Genomic DNA, 21,367 nt, shown 5'->3' on the forward strand with positions numbered 1-21,367 from the left:
TTTAGCTAGCTATAAAACCAGGTTTAATCAACCATTTTCTACATAAGGAAATACCAAGTCAGGAATATGAAAGTTGTTTTTCATTCGTTTGATGTGTTTGAGATTTTGATTTTGCTAATCCATTTGACAAGGGACTTTCCGTTTTGAATTTTCCTTGGAGTTCGTTTTTTAGGTTATTTTACTTTTTACATGTGTTTTATTTTTCACAACAATCGATGTTCAAATCGGGTAAATGGAAAACTCGCCAAACCTCCCAAAGTTTATACCGACAAACTACAATGACAGGAATAGACGTAAGAATGGACAAGTACACACGATTAAGCTTGGTCGTTTAAAAAGTATTAGGCAAATCATGGATAAAGAATATTCCTAGCAGAATTTAATTTGTATGAAAAAAGTCAGACAACCATTGTTTACCTACTCCAGTGACTTCCACAAATCTCTTTGATTAATATTTGTGAACGATATTAGTCACTGTAACATAAATTTTTTTCATATCAAACGAGAAGGTCAAGAAGTTAGTTAAGTAATATATGAAAACAGGAAGTTGTTTTAAGTATTGAGTTCCAATAAACGGTTTGACTTTGATATTCAAGTTTTAAAAGAAATTGATTGAGATACAAGGATTTAACATTATGTTTTAATCTACTTTCTTTCTTTTATGTAACTGTTTTACATTTAAAGTACAAACGATTTTATACAAAGGAAAATGCCTTGACACAATATCAAGTGCATACAATGATTGCAGTCCAAGACATTTTAAGAACTTAATTATAAATAAATATAAAACAGAATGCAGGGAAACAATTTTACTGATAGCTATAAAATCGACATATCCACCAATCTCGTCTATATGTGAGATGTCCTTATGTCATATGAATAAATGTTGTTCTTATCCTCATAAAATGTATCGAATATTGGTATGATCGACCACGTTCTGAAATAATAATATTCTAAATGAATAGTTCATGTGAAATTGTTCATATGATTTTTTGAAAGTTGTTAAATATGTCATATATCTTAAACGACAAAAAAGTACGGCACATGTATAGACCAATATCTAGTTTCAAATATGGTTAAGAGATGTCAAAGAAAACAGCAGGGGTATGCTATTTTTTTTAAAAAATATAATGATAACCAATCAGAACATGATAACATCGCAAAGCTTAGTATGCTATCTGTGCTTTCTATATGAATAGTAAATTACAGTTTCAATGAAAAAACACCCGATCAGGACCATATTTTCTACAGAAAATGAGATGTTATTAATTTACAACTTAATACTTTAATCTATGTGTCATTGATATAAAAAAAAAATGAGAAAAGTTTGATAAATAACATCATTTTGTTTTGTATCAAGTAAGATTACGAGGTAATAACTTCTATCTCTTTCTGTCACAGGAATAGATTACGAGGTTATAACTTCTATCTCTTTCTGTCACAGGAATAGATTACGAGGTAATAACTTTTATCTCTTTCTGTCGCAGGAATAGATTGAAACAACAAATTGGAATAAAATTGTACTAAACTTTAAAGTAAGATGTATATATGTCAAGATATAATAATTATCTTACAAACACTTTGAACTACTAGTAAGTACTTTAAGGGGGAATATCCACACCCGATCACTATCAGAACAGTTATTGAGAAACAATCATATTCCTAACTTTTTTAAATGAATAACTTAATATCCAGCACCTGACTTGTTACTGAGTAGATATAATGGTACTGATCACCAACGAAACCTGTGTCCCAGATAAAAAGGAACTCTCTCATAACGTTCGACACACTATACAAATTTTTGTTTAATAGAAGGAATTCGTCATATAGTGTTCACAATAATTTCTTAGAATCAGTTGGCAGATTCGGTAAATATAAATCACCATGACTGCAGTAAAACGGGAATGAAAAGCACGCGGTGTCACTGTAAATAAGTATAATTTATATATACAATTAGTAATAATTGGGAACAAGGAGACAGGACAAGATTGTTGCTTTGCTATATGGAATAAGAATTAAAACATATGCGTTTTATTCATTTTAGCATTTTTGTTTTTATAACATGTATTATCATTCCAGTTTCATAAGCTGCTTTAATGATAATAATTATAATTATAGTATATAGTCCAAAGGTTCATTCTACCTTTACCTATACTGTTTTAACATCTCCAGTTTTGCATCTAGTTTTTAAATATGATCACCATAATGGCATTCAAAGATACTTTCAATAGTGGGTATAAACCGAATACAGTAAACAAATAGATGTTTACATGTATAGCAGATGTGCAAATCCTTTTCTGTAAACACTTAGAATTTGGTAAATATTGTCTCCACGATAAAGATGCCGTGTATATATATCATCCTTTGGTTTGTGCTTCTGTTGTGCTGTTTTTCTTCATTGGTAATCATAGAGTAAAATGCTGTGCTAGTACTGATTTCATTCTTCAGTAGTTTGCGCATGTCATTTCCAAATGCATTTTTTGGGGTTATCAAATGAATTTGCTGTTATTGGCCGATTTATGATCATGATGATAGTCTCTGTTAAACCTATTGAAAACAATTAAACTCAAGGCGATTTATAGCTGGACCTTCGGTCATAAAATTTTACTGAGTACTCGGAGTACAAAATGTGTGCTCGAAATACAAAATCCAGTATTTTCAGTTGTTGAATTCTGAGCCTGAGTACGATAATCGTATTCGAATTGTTTATGATTATTGGCCTATCAAGGCTAATAGGGGTATACAGCTCATGTCAAGGCTCATTGGGGTATACAGCTCATGTCAAGGCTCATTGGCGTATACAACTCATGTCGAGGCTCATTGACGTATACAGCTCATGTAAAGGCTCATTGGCGTATACAGCCCATGTCAAGGCCCATTGGCGTATACAGCCCATGTCAAGGCTCATTGGCGTATACAGCCCATGTCAAGGTCTCATTGGCGGATACAGCCTCTGTCAAGGCTCATTGGCGTATACCGTCCATGTCAAGGCTCATTGGCGTATACAGCTAAGGGCAAGGTCTCATTGGCGTATACAGACTATGTCAAGGCTCATTGGCGTATACAACCAATGTCAAGGTCTCATTGGCGAATACAGCCTATGTCGATGCTCATTGGCGAATACAGATCATGTCAAGGCTCATTGGCGTTTACATCCCATGTCAATGCTTATTGGGGTATACAGTTCATGTCAAGGCTCATTGGCGTATACAGCCGATGTCAAGGTCTAGAAAAAGGCAACGGTTACCGGTCACGTCAATATTTCAAGAACATCAAGTTGAGGTGAACAAATTTAGTCAGTTGAACAATGTCCGAAAGGAAATATATCTACGTCATGATATTACTAAGTGCATTGTAATGTGACAACAACAACAAAAACAAGAATTAGCAACTCAAAGTACATAAGTGTCATTATCATTGTATTACAATTTATTTTTTAAGCAATATTGTGTTTCAATTTTGTTTATGAGTATTTAAAGAAAGTGGAATCTTTATGAAACTACCCTGGCAATTATGTATAATAAAACTGTCAGTCAAGTTTTCACAAACTGAAACTTTTATGTATGTTGTTGATAGACGCATAAATAATGTGTACAATAAATTGTAAGGTTAAGGATACTTTTGTTAAATGATTCATTAGCACAGAAATAGTTATAAATGGAAAAAAAAACTTTTTCTTTCTCAAGTGATTTGATAATAATGTAACTCCTATAGTAAAATAGTAGTCTCAGTAAGATGATAAATTTTGTATGTCATTTTTTACGTGACCATACGGTAAATATGATTCTCTTACGTGTTCATTTTGATCATTAATGAGCTTAAACTCTTTTAATAAGACAATAGATGCAAATGTCTAAGACAGTTCCGTCTCTCCTTTCTTTCCATAATCAATTTCTTTTCCTCAGATAAAATATTTGTGTCACACAAATACAGCATGTCATGTAGGAACTGTATTGGATTTCCCATCTAACCGTTATGCAGTAAAGTTTTAAGACCCGCCTTCTTATCGATTTCAATAATTATTAACACGAGTTAGTATTTACATCTGAGACACTTTAACTAATGCAATGCTTGGAAGTAGTAATGACGGTTATAAACGTGTTGTTACACTTTGCTCAACGACTTATTAACGGGATGCTACAGTACATAAATAAGTGGTAAATTATTTAATCTCCGTAATATTGGCTTCCGTAGTTCACCTCTGTATTGTATAGTTTATGCTTATTTATACAAAAACAAAACACTTGAGGTTTTTAAATGATTGAGAAAACGAATAAATACTATGTAGAATTTACAGACGGGAAGATGATTAACTTTTCAAACAATGGGAATACTTCAATGTCAGTATCTACGGACTTTTCTAGTTACTGGAGTGCAGAGTATGTTATTCTTGCAGTCTACCTTGGACTGTTTTCTATTGTGGGAATTCTAGGGAACATTCCTGTATTGATTGTGTACTTTCACAGGAAGGAACAGTCAGCCTCTAACACCTTTATCAAAGCTCTTGCTATTTTAGATCTTATTGTTTGCTCATTGATAATGCCATACACCATGATTTATGAACTACACCTTGTTCAAACTGACGTTGTTTGTAGAACTTTTGAATTCACGCGCCATTTTGCAATATTTGCATCAAATTTGACTCTTGTTGCTATCGCTGCTGAAAGGTACATTGCTGTATGTCGTATTACTCATAAAATGTCAGTGAAAAATGTACAACACGGTATGCTTTTCATCTTCGTTCTGAGTTGTGTATCAGCGGGACCATCAATTGGAATTTTTACTGTAGTTTCTGACTACGAAGTCCGTGACGTTAAATGTAAATTGAACCATGACCTGACTGATGGCAAATTCTGCCATTTTACATACTCGTTGTATGGACAAGTTTATGCTGTAATTTATCAAGGTGTTCTAATGGTGCTTTTCTTTGTTAGTCTGATAATTATTGTCATTTTCTATATCATTATTTATATGGTGCTTTGGCAACGAACAAAATTCCGGAAGAGAGCTTTGTCAAGAAGTCCCAAGGAAGGTCCGGAAATTTCAGAAATACGTTCTTCACTATGTGACAAACAAAAACAAGAACACGTCGATAATGAAGTTAGCAGGACCTATGAATTTGACAATGAAGACTCCGAAGTCATATCTAAAGATATACAAGTCTTAAATAACAATTTAAAACTGAATTCCAAGAAAAGAAAGGCTGAAAAAATTAGGAGGATTTTCCACCATCGGACAGCAAAAATGCTTTTCTTATGTACAGTTATTTATTTATTGACATGGCTGCCATTTTGGATTGATATTTTCGGACTAACAAATAATTTAGTTTTCAGATATCTCTTTTTCATAGGAAATGCAACTAATCCTATTGTATACGGAATTGTAAACGGTCAAATTCGGAAAGAATTTCAAAATCTCTTGTCACGATGTTGTATAGGCAAACTGTTTGGAATAAAATCAAGGAGTTCCTTTTCTGTATAATTTGCTAAGCAGGTAAACGCTTTGATTGATACTTATTTAAATTGATAAGAAGAAAATCGGAATTATAAACGAAACGTGTTTCCGATTTAAACATTTATGTATTCAATGTTTACTTTTTCGGTTATCAAAAGTTTTCCTTTTATTTTTTTAACACAACAGTTGTGACACTTGATTCATTGTTTTATAAATGTATATCAGTACCTACATGATTCACGGAGGAGATTGTGTGTATTTAATCAAAATTCGTTGTCCTGTTACCAAAGGGAACTTTTGCTTCAACGAAACATATATCATTTGCTCCAATGAACAAACTGTTCAACAAGAACTTATTGTATTGTTAAACATTCCTAAGATTGTTTATTGTTATTGTTTATAATTATATTGAATATTAAATATTTTGTCCACTATGTTACTATATAATTTCCATAATGAGAAGTTGTAAACACAACTAAGAATACATGTGACTGCAATCTATATAGCAAAAAAAGGTCGTAGCAATAGTTTGTAGCGATATGAACCGATTGGTTACGTTTTTATCAAGCCCTGGGTGTAAACAGATATTTGAATGCCGAGAATCTATATTTTAAATTAATTTGTTATAAGTACATGTACTTCACACTTATTAAACTAACGGTTTTTTAAATGAACGGAAAATGAAGTCCTTTTAATGTTTTCTTGAGAAACACGAATAAAGTATGTCATTTTGCTTAGTTTCTTCGGTTACCTATTCTTATATCGGACTCGGACTTCTTTTTAATTGCGTTTAACTGTGCGTTTTGCTGTGTGTGCTTATTCCACATTGGCTATAGGTATAGGATGAGGGTTGAGATCTCACAAAACATGTTTAACCCCGCCGCATTGTTGCGCCTGTCCCAAGTCAGGAACCTCTGGCCTTTGTTAGTCTTGTGTTTGTTTGGAGTTTTGTGTGGTGGCGTCCATTTCACTGAACTAGTATACATTATTGTTTAGGGGCTATCTGAGGCCCGCCTCCAGGTGCGGGATTTTTTTCGCTGCATTGAAAACCAATTGGTGCCCTCGGCTGTTTTCTGCTCTTTGGTCGGGTTGTCTCCATTCTCCATTCTATATATAGATACCAGTAATATTTAATAACAGGCTACCAGTACAAGATACTAGTATTTCCCGAATCACAACATCAGTTTTACTTCTTTATCTGGTAACAATATATCCAGGAAATGAAAAATTACACATTATAATTTTGTTGCATCCGAAGCGCATGTCTGATTTACTGTAATTGCTTTTATCTGGGAACAAATTTCGCAAAATTTTCCCGTGGCAGTCTAAATTTTCCCGACCTGTAACCCAGTTGACCTCTAATACCGGACCTACCTATTGTATTTATTGTTAATTTGTTCTCGTCCTGAATATGCATGAAATATTTGCCACTGGACGTTAAGCAGCCAACAATCAATCAATCAATCAATATTTTGCAAAATATCTGTCATCTGGTAGAGTAAAAAAAATAGTTAATGCTTGCACTGATACTTGTATTAAACCGGGGGAAAAGGTATGCTTATCAATTATCGCAGACAAAACAAAGGTATGACACGTTAACACATTGTGCATACATAGAAAAAGTATCAATAGTCTATCCAATCGTGTTAACCCAATACTTTTAGCGACTCTTGAAAGGAAGGGGGGGGGGGGGGGGGGGGGGCGTAATTCCATAACAGATTATATACCGCGAAACTATATGAAATTAAAAAAAAATATATTTTGTAAGAATATGTTGCACAAACAATCATGTGCAAATAAAAGAAAATAATAGGACAGAACTTCAAATTAGCTTTCTTAAAATATTTCTTGGGGGGAAATGTGGAAAATGGGGTTACGGATCATTCTTGCTTGCATCGCTGCTATAGAGGTATCTCAGATAGGCAGCGGAACAACATATAATAAAGACCTCTTTCCTTATATATATTCGTGTTACTGTAATTACATTCTCAATAATCACACTGTCTTTGAAAAATTTATTGCAACATTTTTAGTTTGCATCTTTCAGTAAAAATCTATACCGACAGTTTAAGTCACCATTTTGTTTAACTTCGATACATCCCTTCCCATCTTTATTTGTGCTTCCATAATAATTTACAAATGCATGGCATATAAGTACTCTGTTACAACAGTTGATTGCCTATAAAAGTCCTACATAACCTGTAGGAAAAACGTCCAGTTCAATAAGATGCTAGCGCAGATTTTAACGGAGTTCTTTACAAAATGTAATTAAAGATTCAAAAAATGGCTGTATGTATATAAGATAAGGGAAATTTCTAGTAAACTTGACAGGCCCCTCAGCGTATGAAGTGAAGGAAATATGGATTTCATGTCAATGAGACAGAAACCTAACGATACAAACATATTAGACATTTATATGTCTGTAACAACAAACAAAAAAAAGTATACAAAAAGTCAATCTCTAATATATCAACACGATTGTAGAAAAGTTGTAAAAACATTAAACAATGACTGTCATAGATTTACCATTAAACAGTGACTGTCACAGATTTAACCATTAAACAATGACTGTCACAGATACCATTAAACAGTGACTGTCTCAGATTTACCATTAAACAGTGACTGTCACAGATTTACCATTAAACAATGACTGTCTCAGATTTACCATTAAACAGTGACTGTCACAGATTTACCATTGAACAGTGACTGTCACAGATTTACCATTAAACAGTGACTGTCACAGATTTACCATTAAACAGTGACTGTCACAGATTAACCATTAAACAATGACTGTCACAGATTAACCATTAAACAGTGACTGTCTTTTAACCATTAAACAATGACTGTCACAGATTAACCATTAAACAGTAACGGTCACAGATTTACCATTAAACAGTGACTGTCACACATTACCATTAAATAGTGACTGTCACAGATTTACTATTAAACAGCGACTGTCACAGATTAACTATTAAACACTGACTCTCACAGATTTATTATTTAAACAGTGACTGTCACAGATTTACCATTAAACAGTGACTGCCACAGATTTACCATTAAACAGTGACTGTCAAAGATTCACCATTAAACAAAAACTGTCACATATATACCATTAAACAATGACTGTCACAGATTAACCATCAAACAATGACTGTCACAGATTTACCATTAAACAATGACTTTCACAGATTTACTATTAAACAGTGACTGTCACAGATTTACCATTAAACAGTGACTGTCACAGATTTATCATTAAACAGTGACTGTTACAGATTTACCATTAAACAGTGACTGTCACAGATTTACCATTAAACAGCGACTGTCACAGATTTACCATTAAACAGTGACTGTCAAAGATTCACCATTAAACAATGACTGTCACAGATTAACCATCAAACAATGACTGTCACAGATTTACCATTAAACAATGACTTTCACAGATTTACCATTAAACAGTGACTGTCACAGATTAACCATTAAACAGTGACTGTCACAGATTTACCATTAAACAGTGACTGTCATAGATTTACCATTAAACAGCGACTGTCACAGATTTACAATTAAACAGTGACTGTCACATATTACCATTAAACAGTGACTGTCACAGATTCACCATTAAACAATGACTGCCACAGATTTACCATTAAACAGTGACTGTCACAGATTTGCCATTAAACAATGACTGTCACAGATTAACCATCAAAAAATGACTGTCACAGATTTACCATTAAACAATTACTTTCACAGATTTACCAATAAACAGTGACTGTCACAGATTAACCATTAAACAGTGACTGTCACAGATTCACCATTAAACAATGACTGTCACAGATAGATCATTGAACAATGACTGCCACAGATTTTCCCTTAAACAATGACTGTCACAGATTTACCATTAAACAGTGACTGTCACAGATTAACAATTAAACAGTGACTGTCACAGATTTACTATTAAACAGTGACTGTCACAGATTTACTATTAAACACTGACTCTCACAGACTTATTATTTAAACAGTGACTGTCACAGATTTCCAATCAAACAGTGACTGATAGAGATTTACCATTAAACAGTGACTGTCACAGATTCACCATTAAACAATGACTGTCACAGATTTACCATTAAACAATGATTGTCACAGATTTACTATTAAACAGTGACTGTCACAGATTTACTATTAAACAGTGACTGTCACAGATTTATTATTTAAACAGTGACTGTCACAAATTTACCATTAAACAGTGACTGTCATAGATTTATTATTTAAACAGTGACTGTCACAAATTTACCATTAAACAATGACTGTCACAGATTTGCCATTAAACAATGACTGTCACAGATTTACCATTAAACAATGACTGTCACAGATTAACCATTAAACAATGACTGTCACAGATTTAAAATTAAACAGTGACTGTCACAGATTAACCATTTAACAGTGACTGTTACAATGACTGTCATAGATTTACCATTAAACAATGACTGTCACAGATTTACCATTAAACAGTGACTGTCACAGATTTACTATTGAACACTGACTCTCACAGACTTATTATTTAAACAGTGACTGTCACAGATTTACAATTAAACAGTGACTGCCAGAGTTTTACCATTGAACAGTGACTGTCACAGATTAACCATTAAACAATGACTGTCACAGATTTACCATTAAAAAATGATTGTCACAGATTTACTATTAAACAGTGACTGTCACATATTTACTGTTAAACAGTGACTGTCATAGATTTACCATTAAACAGTGATTGTCACAGATTTACCATTAAACAGTGACTGTCACAGATTTACCATTGAACAGTGACTGTCACAGATTTACCATTAAACAGTGACTGTCACAGATTTACCATTAAACAGTGACTGTCACAGATTAACCATTAAACAATGACTGTCACAGATTAACCATTAAACAGTGACTGTCTTTTAACCATTAAACAATGACTGTCACAGATTAACCATTAAACAGTAACGGTCACAGATTAACCATTAAACAGTGACTGTCACACATTACCATTAAATAGTGACTGTCACAGATTTACTATTAAACAGCGACTGTCACAGATTAACTATTAAACACTGACTCTCACAGATTTATTATTTAAACAGTGACTGTCACAGATTTACCATTAAACAGTGACTGCCACAGATTTACCATTAAACAGTGACTGTCAAAGATTCACCATTAAACAAAAACTGTCACATATATACCATTAAACAATGACTGTCACAGATTAACCATCAAACAATGACTGTCACAGATTTACCATTAAACAATGACTTTCACAGATTTGCCATTAAACAGTGACTGTCACAGATTTACCATTAAACAGTGATTGTCACAGATTTATCATTAAACAGTGACTGTCACAGATTTACCATTAAACAGTGACTGTCACAGATTTACCATTAAACAGCGACTGTCACAGATTTACCATTAAACAGTGACTGTCAAAGATTCACCATTAAACAATGACTGTCACAGATTAACCATCAAACAATGACTGCCACAGATTTACCATTAAACAGTGACTGTCAAAGATTCACCATTAAACAAAAACTGTCACATATATACCATTAAACAATGACTGTCACAGATTAACCATCAAACAATGACTGTCACAGATTTACCATTAAACAATGACTTTCACAGATTTACTATTAAACAGTGACTGTCACAGATTTACCATTAAACAGTGACTGTCACAGATTTATCATTAAACAGTGACTGTCACAGATTTACCATTAAACAGTGACTGTCACAGATTTACCATTAAACAGCGACTGTCACAGATTTACCATTAAACAGTGACTGTCAAAGATTCACCATTAAACAATGACTGTCACAGATTAACCATCAAACAATGACTGTCACAGATTTACCATTAAACAATGACTTTCACAGATTTACCATTAAACAGTGACTGTCACAGATTAACCATTAAACAGTGACTGTCACAGATTTACCATTAAACAGTGACTGTCATAGATTTACCATTAAACAGCGACTGTCACAGATTTACAATTAAACAGTGACTGTCACATATTACCATTAAACAGTGACTGTCACAGATTCACCATTAAACAATGACTGCCACAGATTTACCATTAAACAGTGACTGTCACAGATTTGCCATTAAACAATGACTGTCACAGATTAACCATCAAAAAATGACTGTCACAGATTTACCATTAAACAATTACTTTCACAGATTTACCAATAAACAGTGACTGTCACAGATTAACCATTAAACAGTGACTGTCACAGATTCACCATTAAACAATGACTGTCACAGATAGATCATTGAACAATGACTGCCACAGATTTTCCCTTAAACAATGACTGTCACAGATTTACCATTAAACAGTGACTGTCACAGATTAACAATTAAACAGTGACTGTCACAGATTTACTATTAAACAGTGACTGTCACAGATTAACTATTAAACACTGACTCTCACAGACTTATTATTTAAACAGTGACTGTCACAGATTTCCAATCAAACAGTGACTGATAGAGATTTACCATTAAACAGTGACTGTCACAGATTCACCATTAAACAATGACTGTCACAGATTTACCATTAAACAATGATTGTCACAGATTTACTATTAAACAGTGACTGTCACAGATTTACTATTAAACAGTGACTGTCACAGATTTATTATTTAAACAGTGACTGTCACAAATTTACCATTAAACAGTGACTGTCATAGATTTATTATTTAAACAGTGACTGTCACAAATTTACCATTAAACAATGACTGTCACAGATTTGCCATTAAACAATGACTGTCACAGATTTACCATTAAACAATGACTGTCACAGATTAACCATTAAACAATGACTGTCACAGATTTAAAATTAAACAGTGACTGTCACAGATTAACCATTTAACAGTGACTGTTACAATGACTGTCATAGATTTACCATTAAACAATGACTGTCACAGATTTACCATTAAACAGTGACTGTCACAGATTTACTATTGAACACTGACTCTCACAGACTTATTATTTAAACAGTGACTGTCACAGATTTACAATTAAACAGTGACTGCCAGAGTTTTACCATTGAACAGTGACTGTCACAGATTAACCATTAAACAATGACTGTCACAGATTTACCATTAAAAAATGATTGTCACAGATTTACTATTAAACAGTGACTGTCACATATTTACTGTTAAACAGTGACTGTCATAGATTTACCATTAAACAGTGATTGTCACAGATTTACCATTAAACAGTGACTGTCACAGATTTACCATTGAACAGTGACTGTCACAGATTTACCATTAAACAGTGACTGTCACAGATTTACCATTAAACAGTGACTGTCACAGATTAACCATTAAACAATGACTGTCACAGATTAACCATTAAACAGTGACTGTCTTTTAACCATTAAACAATGACTGTCACAGATTAACCATTAAACAGTAACGGTCACAGATTTACCATTAAACAGTGACTGTCACACATTACCATTAAATAGTGACTGTCACAGATTTACTATTAAACAGCGACTGTCACAGATTAACTATTAAACACTGACTCTCACAGATTTATTATTTAAACAGTGACTGTCACAGATTTACCATTAAACAGTGACTGCCACAGATTTACCATTAAACAGTGACTGTCAAAGATTCACCATTAAACAAAAACTGTCACATATATACCATTAAACAATGACTGTCACAGATTAACCATCAAACAATGACTGTCACAGATTTACCATTAAACAATGACTTTCACAGATTTGCCATTAAACAGTGACTGTCACAGATTTACCATTAAACAGTGATTGTCACAGATTTATCATTAAACAGTGACTGTCACAGATTTACCATTAAACAGTGACTGTCACAGATTTACCATTAAACAGCGACTGTCACAGATTTACCATTAAACAGTGACTGTCAAAGATTCACCATTAAACAATGACTGTCACAGATTAACCATCAAACAATGACTGTCACAGATTTACCATTAAACAATGACTTTCACAGATTTACCATTTAACAGTGACTGTCACAGATTAACCATTAAACAGTGACTGTCACAGATTTACCATTAAACAGTGACTGTCATAGATTTACCATTAAACAGCGACTGTCACAGATTTACAATTAAACAGTGACCGCACATATTACCATTAAACAGTGACTGTCACAGATTCACCATTAAACAATGACTGCCACAGATTTACCATTAAACAATGACTGTCACAGATTAACCATCAAAAAATGACTGTCACAGATTTACCATTAAACAATTACTTTCACAGATTTACCAATAAACAGTGACTGTCACAGATTGACCATTAAACAGTGACTGTCACAGATTCACCATTAAACAATGACTGTCACAGATAGATCATTGAACAATGACTGCCACAGATTTTCCCTTAAACAATGACTGTCACAGATTTACCATTAAACAGTGACTGTCACAGATTAACAATTAAACAGTGACTGTCACAGATTTACTATTTAACAGTGACTGTCACAGATTTACTATTAAACACTGACTCTCACAGACTTATTATTTAAACAGTGACTGTCACAGATTTCCAATCAAACAGTGACTGCTAGAGATTAACCATTAAACAGTGACTGTCACAGATTCACCATTAAACAATGACTGTCACAGATTTACCATTAAACAATGATTGTCACAGATTTACTATTAAACAGTGACTGTCACAGATTTACTATTAAACAGTGACTGTCACAGATTTATTATTTAAACAGTGACTGTCACAAATTTACCATTAAACAGTGACTGTCATAGATTTATTATTTAAACAGTGACTGTCACAAATTTACCATTAAACAATGACTGTCACAGATTTGCCATTAAACAATGACTGTCACAGATTTACCATTAAACAATGACTGTCACAGATTAACCATTAAACAATGACTGTCACAGATTTAAAATTAAACAGTGACTGTCACAGATTAACCATTTAACAGTGACTGTTACAATGACTGTCATAGATTTACCATTAAACAATGACTGTCACAGATTTACTATTAAACAGTGACTGTCACAGATTTACTATTGAACACTGACTCTCACAGACTTATTATTTAAACAGTGACTGTCACAGATTTACAATTAAACAGTGACTGCCAGAGTTTTACCATTGAACAGTGACTGTCACAGATTAACCATTAAACAATGACTGTCACAGATTTACCATTAAAAAATGATTGTCACAGATTTACTATTAAACAGTGACTGTCACATATTTACTGTTAAACAGTGACTGTCATAGATTTACCATTAAACAGTGATTGTCACAGATTTACCATTAAACAATGACTGTCACAGATTTACCATTAAACAGTGACTGTCACAGATTTACCATTAAACAATGACTGTCACAGATTTACCATTAAACAGTGACTGTCACAGATTTACAATTAAACAGTGACTGTCACAGATTTACCATTCAACAGTGACTGTCACAGATTAACCATTTAACAGTGACTGTCACAATGACTGTCATAGATTTACAATTAAACAGTGACTGTCACAGATTTACCATTAGAGAGTGACTGTCAAAGATTTACAATTAAACAGAAGGCACACTAACGAACAAAAACATGAAGACATAACTTAAGTCAACTACTAACGAGGTTCCTGACTTGGGACAGAAGACATAACTTAAGTCAACCACTAACGATGTTCCTGACTTGGGAAAGATGAATTAACTTAAGTCAACCACTAACGAGGTTCCTGACTTGGGACAGAAGACACAACTTAAGTCAACCACTAACGAGGTTCCTGACTTGGGACAGAAGAATTAACTTAAGTCAACCACTAACGAGGTTCCTGACTTGGGACAGAAGACATAACTTAAGTCAACCACTATCGAGGTTTCTGACTGGGGAGAGATACGTGAAAATATGAAGGCGTAAAACGAGTTCCATTTAATAGTCGAGTGACAGTTATCACCGAAGACGTCTAACTAGTCGAGTTACAGTTATCTCCGAAGACGTCTGGTTAACACACCCAACATAATACAATACATTAAATCGATCACACCAGATCTATTTAGAGTTATACCTGTCTACAACAAGACGTCTAGTTAACATTTTAACTCCAATAAACACTCAATAAATGTAAGTCGATATTGAAAGAGCCAATTATTATAGCATGTACAATTGCCATAAAAATGCCGTTGGGGAAATGTATCTTCTTGTTTGCCTGTTTTTAGACGAAACATAGAACAATGTTCTATTCTTTTCCATTGGGGTAACAAACGTTCATGATGGGACAATGCAAGTTATTGTAACAAAAAAGCATTAAATTAAAAGCAGTAGGTCGAAAAATGGTAAATAAAGATACGTAGACGTATCAATATGAAAAGAGATGAGTAAATACTTGTTCAAGGAACATTTCCTTTTGTTCTTATTGAAACAGTGAGATGGAATGATACTAAGTATTAGATACAATATAAAGGTAACAAAGAAACAGGCCGGTAACAACCGTTGCCGGATAGTTTTTCTGCACGAGTAGTCAGGTGGATGTCCGAGGCGAAAGCCGAGGACCTTGACCTGACTACAAGTGCAGAAAAACTATACGGCAGTTTGTTTCCGGCCTGTTTTTTTGTTACCTTTGTTTTGTATCTGACTTGTACGACGTTTCAAGAAAGAAGTGGTACATTTTGCATTTAGAAGAGGTAGCAAAATATTAAACAGATTAGAAACTTAAATGACCATATACCAGTTAATGTAAGTTACAGTTTAAACAAACTTTTTTTTTCACTTCCCTTCAACCCATAGTTTTTTCTCAAGACATTCAAGAATCTAATAATTTTGTAAAAAAAAAACCATGTCAGGTAAAAGATGAATGTCGAACACATTCGCGACTTTTTAAAATGTAACTTCGCAAGTAAGTAATGTATAAAAAGATTTCAGAAGTAAGCAATCTAACATTTGATTTTTATTTGGGGAAAAACGGAAAAGGGGAGGGGTTAAGATAAATTAAAAATAAACAGGCTTAATCCTTTTTTTGTTGAAAAAATGCAGGATGTGTCACTCCATCCCCCCATTCCCCCTTAAAAAAATAATCAAAATCGTCCCAAATATATGAATTCAATATATATGAATTCAATAACAATATAAATGTATCAAAAGAATAAATTTCCTGTTTCATTAGTGAATGAAATGTTATAAAAAATGGATTTTGTCTTGTTATTAGATATATAAAGGCATTTTTTTTTTTAAATTTCATGCTTATAGGTTTTTATATGTCTCTAATAGTGTTGGTCAGGATTAAACACGTGTCACAATATGATCCAATCGCAGCTTACCGTCCAAAATTAGTGACATAAGTTGAATGATTTTCTTCAAGATTTGCAGCCTATTTGAACATGTATTACACGGACACTTTTTATTTATAGGATCAATCGTGCATTGGTGAGTTGATAGGGATTTTATCTTTTGATTAGATTTGATTTTTTGTATGTATTTCCTGTCTTTTTTATTAAAATATAAACGTCGGTACCAGCACTTCTTTACTTTCAACATTGTTCAGAATACTATTCATGTCCATACATGTATATTGAAAAAAAAAATATACATTTACGGACCGACCATTTACCTTCAAAAGGGGGGTATGTTTTTTTCTGAGTAAGAAAACTATTTAGTTTTTCAACGCTATCACCCAAATAATTTTTTTTCGAAATTAGCACTATTATATACGGTATTCGGAAAATCAAGAATCAAAACATTATTTTGTCATCTGCTTGACCCAATATTTTTTCTCATAACAATTGGGGATCAGAATATTTTTTAGGAAAAAAACCATAACCCCCTTTTTGAAGTTAAATGGTCAATCCTTTAGTGTACTGATATGAATAGTAATATACTGGAATTGTTTGGAAAAAAAATATAGTTATTGATGCCAACGTAATTTTTTTAATAAAAAAGACAGGACATATGTCGGTGAAACAAAAAATTCAAATCTAATTGAAATTTAAAGTGCCCATGAACTCACTGATCATGCACGAGTGATTCTATTCAAAAAAAGTGACCGTGTAACAACTACAAAGTGTCCGTGTATCGTTTAAAAAGTGTCCGTGTAACACCCGTTAATGTACTGTTTTTCTATAGCTCTGCTGGGGGCAAAGTCGTACAAAAGAAAAATGTAAAATTAATGCTTATTTGCACTTCATGTTTAAGGAAATAACGTCATAATAGTCTATGGCAATTGTTTGCCTACCGTTTGTTTTATGAACACATTATCATATGATGATAATTGTACTTTTAAGATATATTTATTCATTCGATTTTTATTCATATTTCTTATTCTTGATGTCTTACCTACACCGTCTTTGACATATACTTTTTGCAGGTATGAGAAGTCGTCGTTTAGTCGTCAATTGAGAATTAATTCTATTCTTAGCTACATTTTGAAAATAGATAGATGCGGTATGAAAGCCAATGAGAAAACCATCCATAGGCAAAAGGACAAAGTAGGGAGAGTTAGCAGACCTTCCAGTTTTATCATGAAAACAGCAAATAACTATAATTTATACTGTCTCATAACTACTGCAATATAAAAAGAAATGATTATGACAAATGTTAAATGTAAATCATTAATTTTAGTCTTTTTTTTTTTTTTTGGGGGGGGGGGGGGGGGGGGATATTTTAAACCATAAAAGACTTTCAAAAGGATACATTTATTGAAAAACTATACAAAATTGTTTTCGTTTTCGTGTTTGATACCACGAAAAAAAAAAATGAAAACTGCAAGATGTCCAAAACACATGTGCTGTTGGGGAACATTATTAAACAACATTTCAGTAAACGGGGTCACTTGTTGATCTTGTTTTAATCAGATTTGACATATAAAAGTCACCCCCAATTTCTTGACTTAGTTGATTGTTAAAAATGATCATGGATGTGTTCTACGTGTCGTAGCAACGCTCCTGTCCTATTTTTCTCGATTATTACAATGGCGTATGCAACGTATTGCTGACCTTTTACTTGCCACGAACAACACGGGAAGTACCGCTAGTCGAACAGGAGCTACTCGTCCTTTCGGAACACATGAATCCCCCACGGTTCTTGGAAAGGAACATGTTGTTCAATCTTTAGTTTTGTAGACTTGATTGTCTTTGCGTCATTTATCTGTTTTACAATGGTGTAGTCTGGTTCTCTTCGGAACAAGGTTCTCTTCGGAACAAGATTTTTTTATTGCCCCTTTGGTATCATTTCCCTCCTTTTAAGCAACGATTTACTATTTATATGATGTATTCCACCAATAAACCTACACTATATTGAACATTACGGGAATGAAAAATGTCAATTTATATTGTTTGAACTCTTGAAATATCTGGAACCGTTTTATGAAGTAAGCATTCGTTTTACACTTGTTTACAAAAGTTACAAAAGCAAGTCAAATACAAATGTTTGCAGAATGTTGTTGTAAAAAATTGTGTTAATAGCCTTATAATATCGCCTTTGAATTTTAGTGTAATTAGCTCTCGACTTAATTTTATAATTAGTTTTCTGAAATGTATCACCGATAACAACTGCTTTTTATAATAGTACTTGTAAATAACATCATCAAGATAGTTTTGTGTGTATTTTATAGCGTTTTATTAATTGCTTCTTTGTTGTATTATATTAAACATAATCATTATTTATTTATATTTAGATATTTTCATTCATAGCCGACAATACTTACATTTTCTAAATGTGTTACTTCTTATAATAAAAGCCAAGACAAGACAGTGATGTATGCTGTTAGTACTTTTAGTAATTTTAGTCTAACTTATTATCAGTCTATTTTAGAAATGAAAGTCAATAGTGGCATGACCATCTTCCTGGTCATATTGTTTATACTACCCATAGCAAACGTCATTGTATATCAAATTTATGATTAGGGTACACAAAAGACCAATTTTTAACCTAATGCCAGTAAAACGGAATACTAATGGTTTACAACATTGTCATAGATTACAGTATACAGTAGAAATACAATGAGCAATTGTATAAATGACAACAACGTCTAAAATAGATTCAATAGGTTTTCTTCAGATACATTGCATTTATTAGGTATTTCAGACAAAATCTGAACATAATGATGGTAACAAATATCTATACGCCCGTTGTTTTCTATTCTTCTTTGTGAAGTGTGGTCGATAATTAGATTTACAAACAGTGGAGTAAGTAACCCGACACAATCGGTGTACAGTTTTCCCTCAAAGGCTTACTTTTATACTTTTAATGATCCCAAAACAGGACATTTTGCAAACAAATCATGACCTTGCAATGTCTCATTAGTTTTTGTATAAATTGTAATTCTGAAACATAAAACTGATAGAAAAACTATAACAGATAAGTATATATGCACGGAAAACAATGAATTTAAAAGTGTGTAGTAGTTGTGTTCATGCACGGCGGGAGTCTCTCTCTATATAAAGTTATACACAGATGTTCCGCTGGTCCAGAACGGGTCGCTTTTTTTTTGGAATGTCAAATGGGGTCCTATTTCATGGAGGTAATAGACTAATGGGTGTACATTTATATGTCAATGGGTCATAAATGTCCTTAAATTGTTAAGATGTCTGTCAAAACTGTGTTCTGATCTAAATAATTCATCTAATAATAGGAATGATCCCATGTGATTAACGTCTAAATAAAATGGGGGTTGGTTTGTACCCAAATTGTATTTTGAGACCCCCTCCCCCACCCAGTGTACATGTTTAAGGAGTTTTAAAATCATAACTATAATAGCGGGAAGCTTGTACAGGAATTTAAAATATGAGACATACTCTGTTCACAAAAAATCATAATACACTTTTACTTTATGCAGCAAATAGTAAAATAAGACTGTCCAAACGAATAAACAGTTTTTGTTCAAATAATGAAAACCCATGACATGTAAAAACGCTGGCGATTAATCTTTTACGATAGAAAACTCTCTACATGTAAAACTCTGTTGACAATAGTTTCCAGTACAAAACTCACGACATGTAAAACTCTGCTGATGATAGTTTTCAGTACAAAACTCACTACACGTAAAACTCTGTTGACAATAGTTTCCAGTGAAAAACTCACTATATGTACAACTCTGTTGACAATAGTTTCCAGTTCAAAACTCACTACATGTAAAGCTCTGTTGATGATAGTTTCCAGTACAAAACTCACTATATGTAAAACTCTGTTGACAATAGTTTCCAATACAAAACACATTACATGTAAAACTCTGTTGACAACAGTTTCCAATACAAAACCTACTACTTGTAAAAAACTCTGTTGACAATAGTTTCCAATACAAAACTCACGACATGTAAAACTCTGTTGATGAAAGTTTCCAGTATTAAGCTCACTACATGTAAAACTCTGTTGACAATAGTTTCCAGTGCAATACTCACTACATGTGAAACTCTGTTGACAATAGTTTCCAGTGTAATACTCACTATATGTTAAACTCTGTTGACAATAGTTTCCAGTTCAAAACTCACGACATGTAAAGCTCTGTTGACAATAGTTTTCGGTCCAAGACTCACAACATGCAAATCTAATACGGTCCAAAACTCATGACATGTAAAACTCGGACAATTGATTTTTTCCTGAAATTGACAGTAAAAAACTCACTATATGTAAAACTCTGTTGACGATAGTTTCCGGTTCAAAACTCACGACATGTAAAACTCTGTTGGCAATAGTTTCCAGTTCAAAACTCACTACATGTAAAGCTCTGTTGATGATAGTTTCCAGTGCAAAACTCACTTCATGTAAAACTCTGTTGACAATAGTTTCCAGTTCAAAACTCACTACATGTAAAGCTCTATTGATGATAGTTTCCAGTGCAAAACTCACTTCATGTAAAACTCTGTTGACAATAGTTTCCAGTACAAAACTCACG

The 21,367-nt window shown here is 33.2% G+C and overlaps 1 protein-coding gene across 1 annotated transcript; it reads left to right on the forward strand.

Moving 5' to 3' along the window:
• Positions 1-4,072: 4,072 nt before the first annotated feature.
• Positions 4,073-5,888, forward strand: LOC127704387 (alpha-1A adrenergic receptor-like). Its single transcript, XM_052208424.1, has one exon. The coding sequence runs from the start codon at positions 4,258-4,260 to the stop codon at positions 5,479-5,481; it is 1,224 nt and encodes a 407-aa protein (XP_052064384.1). The 5' UTR covers positions 4,073-4,257; the 3' UTR covers positions 5,482-5,888.
• The last annotated feature ends 15,479 nt before the right edge of the window (positions 5,889-21,367 follow it).

Source organism: Mytilus californianus, unplaced genomic scaffold (assembly GCF_021869535.1).
Source record: "Mytilus californianus isolate M0D057914Y unplaced genomic scaffold, xbMytCali1.0.p SCAF_6, whole genome shotgun sequence".
Classification (NCBI taxonomy): domain Eukaryota; kingdom Metazoa; phylum Mollusca; class Bivalvia; order Mytilida; family Mytilidae; genus Mytilus; species Mytilus californianus.